The following is a 12,018-nucleotide window of genomic DNA, read 5'->3' on the forward strand; positions in this document are numbered from 1 at the left end:
ATTAGCTAAAGCTATCAAACAAACACTTCACTTATATAGCGGAAATTAGACAAACTTACCGGTCCAGCAGAAAGCTTGCAACTTCGGCGTCGCTTAGCAAACCCTTTTCCTGCTTCAGTGCCCTCCATTTGGGAAAAGCAATGCCGATGTTTATTCGGGTTTTCTGCCGTTTTTTGTCTCGACTTCGGCTTGCTGCGTCGTATTTTCTCTTTTTTGAACGAACAGATTGACGCTCTAACGGCTCTTGTGCGGAGTATGTGTGGTCCGCCATTAGCGCAAATTTTGCTTCTTACTGCAACAAAGAACCGTTTATATTTCTACTAAAAAACACGACAAGTAAATGCTGTTATTGTTCTTCCTCTCCTTCTGCTAATCCTTCTATGTAGTCGCTTTGAAGCTGCCCCAAAAAACAGCCGAAGAAGAAGAACATATTCTCGCGCATCCTTCGTTTTACGAAACGCGCTCAGTTTGTCCGTGTAGTGCTACTATAGAAACATGGCTGTGCACATTAATAAATTACATGTAAGGGTGTGCCCGCGGTGTATATACATAAAATGGCTCATTGTAAGGTAATATAAACATTTCGTTTCATTTTGTAAGGTATTTCTTCACCACTCACAACATAGTTTTGTATTATATATTACATTTAGGTGAATAAATCCTTCAAAATCCTACACATTGTACCTTTAACATTTGTACATGTAATCACCTCAGCTGTGCTGTGATTCCTCACAGAAAGTCTGTGGATACAACACGGGGCGAATGAAGACAGAGACAGCACCCTGCAGAGCGTCATAAGACTGGATACATCACGTTCTCCACTGTATCCGCTCCGCTAGAGTAATCTTTCTGCCCTAATGAGCAGACAAACATGAAATGCAACAATTAGAACGATTTCCTGTGCACACATTTACCCAAAGAGATGTAGTTATGTCTAAGACAGCTGATTTACTTCTTCTGTGCTTGACGGCTGCTCATTTCATAGAGGAAATTTACCAGTATGGTCTGAGAGGTTAAGATGGCCAAGAGCCACGGCCTAAAATAAAGAGTGAGTTGAAGTATTGGTAGTGAATTAAAGTGGATGTCTGTGTGGTTCACTGAGAGGATGGAATATCGCAGGGTTAAATGTTACACACCTCAAAACTGTTTATCTAAATGGTTAGCATGAGTTAAAGTACATTTCTGCTTATGATGAGAATGTATTTTGGCTCATTAGTGGTGCTTTCTTGTTAAGGTTATTTTCTGTTTCGAAGAGAATTAGAAATGATAAAAAATATATCTCTGAGACTCATTAAATGAATATCAATGGAACATTCTGTATAGTTTACAGCACTGAATATTCCTCCACAGCATTTAGTCCACAGGTTCATGGCCTTCAAAAGTCTCTTAAATTGATTATATTTGTCTGTCACACTGTATAAAATATCCTCCATAAAATAACATTGACTTTTAACACATTTATTTGTAACATACACATGTTGCACATCTGAAAGGCATGACTTTCTTCCAAGTGTGGTCGTTGTTCCATGTGTATTTTTTATTACATTACTTTTAATTTTATTACATGTTTTTTTATGACAAGATCAGGCCCTGTTGGAAAAGGCTGCATGTAGTAAGCAGAATACACAATATGTGGCCATTCATTGTGAAGGAAAATAATGGATTCAGCCAATACATTTTGCAGCAGAAATTGACTGTTTACTGCTGTGTTGAAAGTGTCAGTGTGTTGGGGACATACTTTTAAATGTGGGATGTTACTTAACAAGTGACCTTTTTAGTTTGTCAGACATGGACATAAAATAGCAATAAAAGTATGGGAGGTCTTATTGGTGTATAGAGGATATAAACTATTCGGATTTTGAGAGTCTATGTGAGCAAGAAGGTCTTTACATTTCTAATATCTATAGTGTAAAATTCCTTAGTTGCATTCCCAGAATCATGCTGTCTAATGAAACGTTATCTTCAGTTTAACTGCTTGTCCTACACATTCTCATCATGTCACACATCATGTCTTTCAGGTTTTCCAGAATAATGGCATTTCACTTATCGCTCTATAGTTGCTTTGGGTAATAGCGTCTGCTAAATGACTGAATGTATATGTAATTGGGTTCAGAATCTAGAAAAATGAATAAGTTTTTTGTATGGATTTCCTCCTATTTGCTGATGTATTTTCATTACATTAAAATTGCCTTGACTTGTTCTGTGGTGTCCTTCCAAAAACAACATTCACACAAAAAAGTTATTTGTTGAAGTTACATTAAAAAAATGGTCAAGTAGGTTGCACACAGTTTCTAAAATAAACATTTTAGTTGTATGAACAAAAGAAATGTAAGTAAAGTTGACAAAACCTTTTTGAGTAAAACCAAACCATCAATACTGTACCAATAATATTAAGTAAATTAAACTCAATATTTTTATATATTTATCCTTCTAAATCATACTTTTTGTTGTCATACATATATTATATACAGACTTACTGCATGTAAGTCTAAATATAATGAGCAAATCAGATGAGAGGCATCTCAGTACTGGCATTAGCACAGTTAATGCTCATTGAACGATGTAATAGTCATTATAGGCAAGCATGAACCTCTCACAGCCTAAGCATATGTACCACCCTTCAAATCAACGGCAACTAATAAATACAACAAACAACAAAATCTCAAAGATAAATGAACATTAAGCACAAACAAGTCTTTTTTCTTTACTGAAAAACACTTAAAATAACACTAAATGTCTAAATTTACACCCTAAATGCATTTTACACAAAACATGCTGGGAACTGAAAATCCCCCTCAACCAGTCATGTTGATTTAACTTGTTTATATTAAGTAAACTCAACAATAGGTCCAATATTATAGAGTTTAGCGTTCTACTCAGCAATGTTAAGTAGACCAGTCAAACACTTGTTAAGTAAAGCTGACAGATCTACATTTGTAGTGTAAATTACATAGTTTACTCATGTTACGTCAGTTACTTGCATTCTTTATGTAATGTGAACAAGGATGGGTTTAGTAAAACTAACAGCAGCAACATTTCAATTGTTTGAGTGTTCCTGTTTTATGTATTTTAGACTTGTGAACAGAGATGGTCATGTCCGCTAGAGATCCAAACCTTTTTAGTTGAACCAGGTGTTAAACATCCGAGATCCCCAAAAATGCAGATAAGAAGTCCTCCAATATTTGGGCCATGATAGAACCATTGCAGTGGAGAAGCATCTGGGTATGCAGGTGCATATGGGCCCGCCTCCAAGTTTTTAATTCATGGCCGTCTCATACTGTAGAAAATTAATAGATGACTGATTTCAGATCTGGTCTACCCATGGGCAGATGTGAGTGGGTCCTCCTTGTCAGCAACTTGAGTGGTGTAGTAAGTAAAATGTGACAAACAGTTTGGACGCAACATAAATCAGATCATACAGGCGTTTGCTTTCAATAAAATGAAGAAAATTGTTTTATAATAAAGTGCATGGTCAGGTTAGGGGGTCTTTCTTGTCCCAATTGGTTAGTATTCATTTAATACATATATAATCCATTTAATATACATAATCATATACAGTTTTTGTATTATGATTGTATAACGAAACGGAATTAAGTTGAATTTATATAGACTCTGAATGAGCTCCTCAATGTCAATCTAATTGAGGTGGACAAACATAAGTAGGTGAGGATTACTGTCCAATCAAAAGAAAGAAGGCGGGATTTGCTCTAGGCTATTGTTCGAAGCCGAGGCTGGAAGAGTGAAGAACCAGATGTATGTATCTAAATGTTTAATTTTTGACAAATGTATTGTCATATAAATGTTAGGGCCGTTTACATAGCGTGTAAAATCACTTTTAAATCGCTTTTCCCTCTTTCTGGCACTTGGGAGTTTGCGCTCTCTTGGGGTCTGCCTTTAGCCGCCTATTTGAGCGCGATTTACGCGCGTCAACATTTAAATAAAAAACTTGAGCAGACAACCGATGTCCAGAAAATGCGCAACGCAGTCGCGAATAGACGGAGGGGGGCCGTTAAAAGTTTTTACATATGGGCCAGGACCTGACTTGCTACGCCACTGTGAATTGCTTTTATCAGAACCACAAGACTCTTATATCAGAAGAATATGATAAACTTTGTTTCATTGTGGCAAGATAGGCTACGTGTTCAAGTTACTTTTGTTTTTAAATGATTTTTAAAGAATAACTATTACAAATTTGGGTTTAATAGAATAAACACAAACACAACATAAAATGGAGAAAAACTATTAAAATGTTAAGAAATATTAACCAATTTTTATGCGGAAAAGATGGCCATGATCCTTAATATTTCGTATAAACATACTCAGTCATCGTGTGTTTGACTGTAGACACCGAAATGTACAAAAGATAGTATCAATATCACTCTTTACACTCTGATATTTTTTTATCAAAATCAAGTTAATTAATTGGTGGGCGCACAACGTCACGATTTTATCTTAGGCATTATTCAGCACCTTACGCATTTTATCTGGTGGGAATAACAGGGAGGTGGTCCTAGACAGGGGTTTCGATGTTTTTGACGTACGCACAGGTGTAACTTGTGATTTGCTATTTAGAAGCTCGTGTGTAGCTCACCAGGGTCCGCACTTCTCTCTTCGCCAGAGCGCTCAGACCGCACGACCACTGCTGAGTGCGAGACCCATAAGTTCCTTATGAAGAATGGCACAATACTTCAACTCTCTTAGGCTAGCGCAGAGAAAGCTCACTTAAAACATGCGTTTGATCTGGATATACACTGATTCAGAACATGACTTCAGCACCCCGTGTGATTTGAAGGGACTTTTCACTGATGCTATGTGACAGCTTTGAAAAAAGTTTCTCGTATGCAATAAGAGCGAACAGTGTTGATTTGGGATCGCGTTTGGAGAGGCGCAGAGGCTGTTTTTCACAGCGGATTTTGGATAAGTGCTTGCAGGAGATATGGCTTGTCTGCGCACTCTGCCAAAAAGAAGAAATTATACAGCGTCCATCTGTTCTGTGCTGTTAATTCTCATTGTCGTGTTTGGAGGTATCCAGGTGAGCGATCGTCAGAAAAAAGTAATGCTTTTTTTAATTGCTTGCACTTTATGGATGTTCACTGTGTTTCCCCATGCAGAGAGTTAACTTTACATCTGCAACTCTTCGTCGTGGTCCTTCATCTCTGCTGGAGTCATTGCTGTTACCTCAAAGCACAGGTGAGAGCTAAACAATTACCTGTTAGATATGACTGACAACTGTCTGCCGCAGGTTTGATTCTTGATGAAGGAACATTTGGGTTTAATTCTTATTATGTATGTATTTTCATTAGTAGGTATGTGAGGTTTGTGAATCAAAATTTAAACGTCACAAGGAACCTATAGGTGGATGTATAAGTGCGTTCTTTGGAGAAACACAGCCTGTATGAGCTATTAACGGCAGAGGGCGCTAGACATCATACTTCTCGAAATAAATGCATCCTGAAAAGGGTTGTGAAGTTCTTGCTTTGCTAAGATTATTATATGTTTGATGAATCTACTGCATAGTTACCCACTATTTAATTCGAAAAATAGGTACAAACTGTATTTTCTATCCGCCTTGGATAAAAGCGTCTGCCAAAATGACTAAATATCCCTTAAGCCTCACCCTATCTCTAAAAGGAACCCTCACGGACACCTTTTTTCCATTTTTAAATGTTTAAATAAGCATAATTTAGTATGTATAGTAAACAATATATCTGGATCTGAATTAGTATTCTTGTAGTAACATTCAGAGGCAAACAAGAACACACACACATCATTTTCCTAATTTAACTAGCTTCAGGGGACAATTTGTCCCCAAACTATTGGTAAGTAAAGCCACAAAACACGCTTAACCCCCCCCCACACACACACACACACGTTAAGAAAGACAGCAAAAAGATTGGCATGTGCTTGGACTTAGTGAACAATGAACAAAGGCAGACACTTAAAGAAGCTCTCCATCAATCAGCCATGCTTTACAAACAGTCTCTGTGTGCGTTTACTGCCTTTATCTTGTGAAGGGTCTCTGCACTATTTGGCACAGACTTCGAGGCTGGGTAGCCCGATATAATAGCGCGTGTGTGTGTTTGTGAAAGAGAAAATAGGAATTAGACTGTATGCTTCCATGTCACATTTGAGTGTTAAGTGTGTGTGTCATCAGTTTGTGTCTCAGGAGTATCCTACCCCACAGCCAAAGATCATAAATCTGTCTGGTCATGTCTGTAAAAGCATTTATAACCTCAGCCATCAGACCACCGCGAGGATGATAAGAGACCGGGTGTATTTCGAGGTCAAACTCACGAAACACCTCCTCTGACCTTCGTGATCGTGAGCAGCACGCTGACGCTTCCTTCTTATAAATCACATCAGCTTGCTTTTGTATGGATGTTATTAATTATTCTGTAGAATAGCAATAGTGTTTTCAAGAAATGCCTTTTTTTTGCTCCGATGTGGATCATAAAATGCTAAATGATGCATTCAAATTCTCAGCCCATTCACTTTCTTGCGGAATTAAAAACCCAGCCAGCCATTGGGGTGAAGATAAAGATATCTGTATTCAACTAACTTTTGTGTATTTCAGGGATGCAACCTGAATACTCGTTCCAAAATGACTATTTCTTTAAAATCTGAATGAAATTAGCTTAATTTGATAGTTAAAGAGGATATTCAGAAGAAAATGTGGTTTGTAATTCAGTGCATTGCGTCAGCTGCATAAAGGTTGCGGGTTCTCATCCAAGGGAACAAGCATGCTAATAAAACTGCACGCAGGGCCATAACTTTGATCTTATTCTTAAGGTATTGATTATATTGTGAATAATAGTCTTTATATGATGGGTGATTAGCGGGGAGAAGATGACAAAAATAGGAATTGGATATAGACAGTCTAAATTAACAGTAGAAACGGAAAGCTGTAAAACAGTAAGCAAAAAGTGTCAAACTATATTTCTCATAATGCAGTGATTTCACCTCATGAATTGAATCCATATCCAAACAGACGTAGTCACTTCCATTCTTCCATAAGTTTTTCATATGCATTATATTACTGTGTATACAGTGACGATCTGACTTCATCTCCTATATAGAATATGAGATTGTGGCTCCATACGAGGTAGATCACGATGGACGTTACGTCTCCCATGCTGTTGCTCATCACCACCGCAGGAAACGCTCAGCGGATAGCCAAGGTCACAACCTCAGAAGCACGGTTCACTTCAGGTTTCATGGGCTAGGCCAAGACTTTCACCTGGAACTGGAGCCGTCAAATGACCTGATCGCACCCAGCTTTACCGTACAAACACTGAGCAGAGGAGGCACCAAGAGCCTGCAGCCATTTCCTACAGATGATCTCTGCTTCTACCACGGGGCGCTGAGGTCTAAGGTCAACTCATCCGTGGCCCTGTCGACATGTGCAGGGATGGTGAGTTAACCGATAGGTCATTTTGTTTCAGTGTGTTGAGAGATGATTGAATGTACGCAATTCTATAATTGTCATTTGGTAAAGCAGCGTTTTCAAAGAGGGATTAAAGCCTGCAAGAAGGGAGATTAGGGTATTTTAAAAGTATACTCTTTAGCTTGGTCTGAATTTGCTCACTTGTTCACTCATGCACTATTCCCTATATAGCGAATGCTAATTGGTCCACTATATAGGGAAGAAGTGAATGAAAATAAGTGAACAGTTTTGGATGCTGACGTAATATATCCTGTCTCTGTCAGTACTATCGCGGACACTCGTCATAACGCTTATATTACACCTGTGTGGCTTTATCGATTGATTTGTAAAATGGTAAAGTTTCCTTTTGACATTATTTGTCATGTTTATGGTAAGCTATTAGTTTTTAATAAAGTGAACAAAACAAATGTTTGCCCTGTTTATTTACTATTACATTTATACAATTATTTAGAGGGGTCATATGGCGCGAACATGTGTTTTTAAATGTCTTTGGTGTGTTACAAGTTACCGATGCATGTATTAGAATTATGTGTCGGAACAAAAGATGCATTCTATCTAAAAGCGATCGCTCACTTAGACCTTCCTGAAACGCCTCGTCTAACCACGCCCCCATAAATCTGTGTCAGTTGGTGGTATGATTTGACTAAGACCGCCCAAATGTATACTCAAGTAAGGGGGGCGTACCTGCCAGTACAATTGCTATGGAACCTGATGTTCCAAATATGGTAAGAGGCGTTACATTTCCATCACACGCTTGCAGTATTCGACCAATCCCTACGAGCTGGTTAACTGGCCAATCATAGCACACCTCGCTTTTCAGAGAGATGAGCTTTGTTAAAAATCCACACGATTCAGAGAGGCTGTGCAAAGAGGAGATCTGAACATGCATGGTATATGGAAAGTACAGCGTTTTTTAACCTTAAATCGTGTATACAGATTGCATTACATTTAAAACAAAAAATAATATTTGTTTTAGCTGTGTCATATCACCTCTTTAACTCATTCGCCGCCAGCCTTTTAAAAAAAAAGTTGCCAGCCTACGCCAGCGTTTTTTAACATTTTCACCCAATATTAATGGCTCACAGTAAATTTTCTGTAAAGAATATATACGTTCTAGGTTCTGGGATTCTGTACTTTTCCCCAAAGGTGTGTAATAGCGCCACCTGCTTTACAACAGTACAAACACTAATATCTCGTCAATGACAGTGAAAGAGTTAGTATAATTAAAATAAAACACTGCTAAATATAACATTCATTTAATCTGTTAACTCTCAAAAGTGGAAAATAACTGTCAAGCACAAGTGTTTAAAGTGTTCGCATTGTATCATGGTAAATATGAGTGAGCGAGTTTACATCGGATGTACACTCAAAATCAGAATGCGTTTTGGGTAACGAGTAGTGAACAAATGTAGGGAAATTAGTTGTTTACTCAGTATACAAAATGGCAGACACCGATATAGTGCACTAACTATTTAGGAGATAGGGGGCGAATTCATGACTGCTTTTAGGCTTTTATCCTTTCATAAAGAATAAGCATCCTCTATTCCACTCTATTCTATTCTCTGTTCTATTGTACTCTATTTTGTTAAATTTCGCCTGACTAAACATCAAAAGGAAGTTTTGTATAGGTTTTTTAGTTCAAATAATTGACAATGATAGTAAAAACAGACCCGAAAATATTTATTAATGTCCTTAAAGAGAATAAGAGCCATAACACCAAGCATTTGTGGAATCTACTGGAGTAGAACAAATCATTGAATAATTCACGTAGGCCTTTGAGATTCAAACTGGATGTAATCTTCCGTCAAATCTACTCATCATTTTATCTATTTGTTTTATACATGGATTAATGTTCAGTGTGCAAAGAAACCTCCCGAGTGTTTTTGTTATTTTGGCTATCCATCGTCTCCCAGTAAGTGGCTGTGCTGCTATTCTCATGACTTTCCTCTGACTGGGCTGACATAATGTGCCCTGTCCCATCAATAGAGGCTGGCTAAAGAAGCAGCGTTCAAATCCCCTTAAACCAGTGACTCAATAAATCTCATAAATTTGGGTCAGGGGAGGTTTTACTAGACAACAGAGCCTCTTTTTATTTGTCAAATAGACATCTGAAGAATCTATATATGTCCTCAGTGGACACAAACACATATTGAACTCACATACTCATTAATAAAAGATGTTTTGTTTGTTAATAGTTTGTTTTGGCATGGAGTTCTAGAGTATGTTTATTTTTGCATAATATCTTTTGCATTCAATAATTCAATAAGAATATCTTTAACTTTTAGTGAACAGGAAAGCTATTTAATTGAATGCATTTCCCAACATTTTGCTGCACTTTATTGAGTTTGGAATGTATTTGATTGTAAAACCAATGGCAAGAAACAAAGCTTTTCAAATTCTATATAGCTAGCCTAATATCTTTCATCATTGACTCACCATCATGTCATTTATGTGGAAAACAAAGAGAAGTTATTTTGCTGTTATGTTCCCATAAATGCAAACTTCATCTTTCAAAAGTTTTTCACATTATTCAAGTCTATCGTCCACTGCTGTCCCTTCTCACGAAACGATTGGATTTCTTTCGGTTTCTGCAAAGACCTGACTTCCGAAACGATCTGATTGGAAAAGCTGACCAGGTTTGTCGTGATTGGTTCCCCGCTTAGAGTGTGTGTGAAGATGTCCCACCCATACAATATCAGCGAGTTCCGCTCCTCAAGGTGTTGTTGGTCGGTCCCCCTCTCAGTGCAAGTTTTTTCATAAGCTTTGGCTTTTAGCAATAAACAGTAACAATAGCGTCAACTTCACTTCATCAGTTAAAAACATGCGGATCGATCGAAGTGTAACGGAGTTCTGCTAGTGCATACGCAAACATCAATCTTTGTTAGAGATCACATTTTTTTTCTACTATGGCGAGGGAAATGACACCAGATCGAATACCGTCAGGCCGGAAATCACTAATAACAGAGTTGGATAATAAAACAAGCAGATTAACTAGGAGACTGCAAGCAGGACTTCATAGGAGTGTTTCACAGCTTTCATTGTCGATGTTTAAGTCATGGAAGCTGTTTTTTGACCGTTGGTTATCTTAGAACGTGTGTGGCTGGCTGAATTCTTATTACCACCTGTAGGACTGTGATGAAAGTGAAAGAAGTTTAGCCCATAGCTCAGTCAAATGTTATCGATCTCTGATAACCAAAGACTACTCCTGCGTCTCTTCCTCTTCTCTAAGGACCTCGGCCATTTTTAGGCATATTGCTTTGGGCGGAGGTTATTAAAAGCACTCGTAATGGTGAAATCATGTACCCAGGAAGTAGAGGGCTGTTGTCCGATCCACCCGTTCTACCAGAAAGACTCGGTAGGCGAATGTTGAGTATTCAACATTTATTAGACAGAATATATGGTTATAGTAAAGATGGTTATTGGGTTTCTTTGGAGTAGGCCCTGTCCCTAGCTCGCATCCAGAGGGCCAAGAAGTCCTCCACTTCCCGCCTTGAGATGAAGGCGGGGGCGTAGCCAACCCCCCTGGGTTATATTGACAGGGACCTCCTGGTGGTGGTGGGGAGGATGGGGGCGAATCACTGTTGCTTCGACTGCGGACATAGAAAGGGGTAAGTGGCGATCGTTTATGTTCATGTTGGAAGGTGATTGGTTAGGTGTTGATTGGTAGTGAGTGATGCAGGATTGAGTCTTCCTGGCAGAACTTGCGCTGAAGCTATATTTCTCTGTAGTCCTTGAAAAGCATTCTGTTAATGACAATATCTCGCTTGGCACTGAACTTTATCATTTTGCAGGCATTATTTATGCTCTAAATGCCACATTACACACTAACTAAAGGTTGAAAAATGGGATCGCGTCGAACATGTCCTTTAAGATTGCTCAAACAATTTGTGCCGAATTAATATCAATTTTTCCACGTTAGTGTAATCCTCTAGCAATTCGTTTCCAAATGACACCCTAAAACTGAACTTTCTTCTCGTCAGCCATTAAAAACAAGCAAATCTTACATTTATGCATTTGGCAGACTCTTTTATCCAAAGCAACTTACATTGCATTACATTATACGACACATTTGTTTCTAAGTATGTGCAATCCCTGGGATCGTACCCACGAGCTAGAGGTTGCTAATGCCATACTCTTACCACTGAGCTACAGAAAAGCATGTTACATGTTCTTGGTCTAAAACTTGTTGAAAAAGTGATTTTGTAATACTGTGGTCTATCACACGTCCACAGCTGGATGTTATTAACAGTGTGGAGTCATTAGTTCAGTCCGACTATGGTCCTCGTCCAGTTATGCCTATGTTTAAATGCACTTTGAATGACTGAGACTGTTTGGCAGATCACCATTGAAGGTTGGCAGGGTCAAATGATCAAATTGAAATTCACAAGCGTGAGCACCACGCAATCGAATTTACAGTTCGCAAATCTGAATGATTTCAAGCGACTGTTTCAAAGAGAAGTGAGTTTAAGATGGTTGTGCAGATGTTTTTCTGTAAAAATGTTACAAGGTACAATGAGCCACTTCAGCGGTGGCACATGGGATGCCAATTAGGAGGGTCCGTGTAAACGGCTGCC

The 12,018-nt window shown here is 38.4% G+C and overlaps 1 protein-coding gene across 1 annotated transcript in view; it reads left to right on the top strand.

Moving 5' to 3' along the window:
• Positions 1–4,763: 4,763 nt before the first annotated feature.
• LOC130432841 (A disintegrin and metalloproteinase with thrombospondin motifs 16) overlaps positions 4,764–12,018 on the top strand; it is a 55,897-nt gene continuing 48,642 nt past the window's right edge. Inside the window, exons 1-3 of the mRNA XM_056762389.1 lie at positions 4,764–5,032; positions 5,112–5,190; positions 7,077–7,411. Coding sequence (XP_056618367.1) covers positions 4,937–5,032; positions 5,112–5,190; positions 7,077–7,411 — 510 coding nt within the window. The 5' untranslated portion in view covers positions 4,764–4,936. The remainder of the gene's footprint in view (positions 5,033–5,111; positions 5,191–7,076; positions 7,412–12,018) is intronic.

Source organism: Triplophysa dalaica, chromosome 12 (assembly GCF_015846415.1).
Source record: "Triplophysa dalaica isolate WHDGS20190420 chromosome 12, ASM1584641v1, whole genome shotgun sequence".
Taxonomy (NCBI): Eukaryota; Metazoa; Chordata; class Actinopteri; order Cypriniformes; family Nemacheilidae; genus Triplophysa; species Triplophysa dalaica.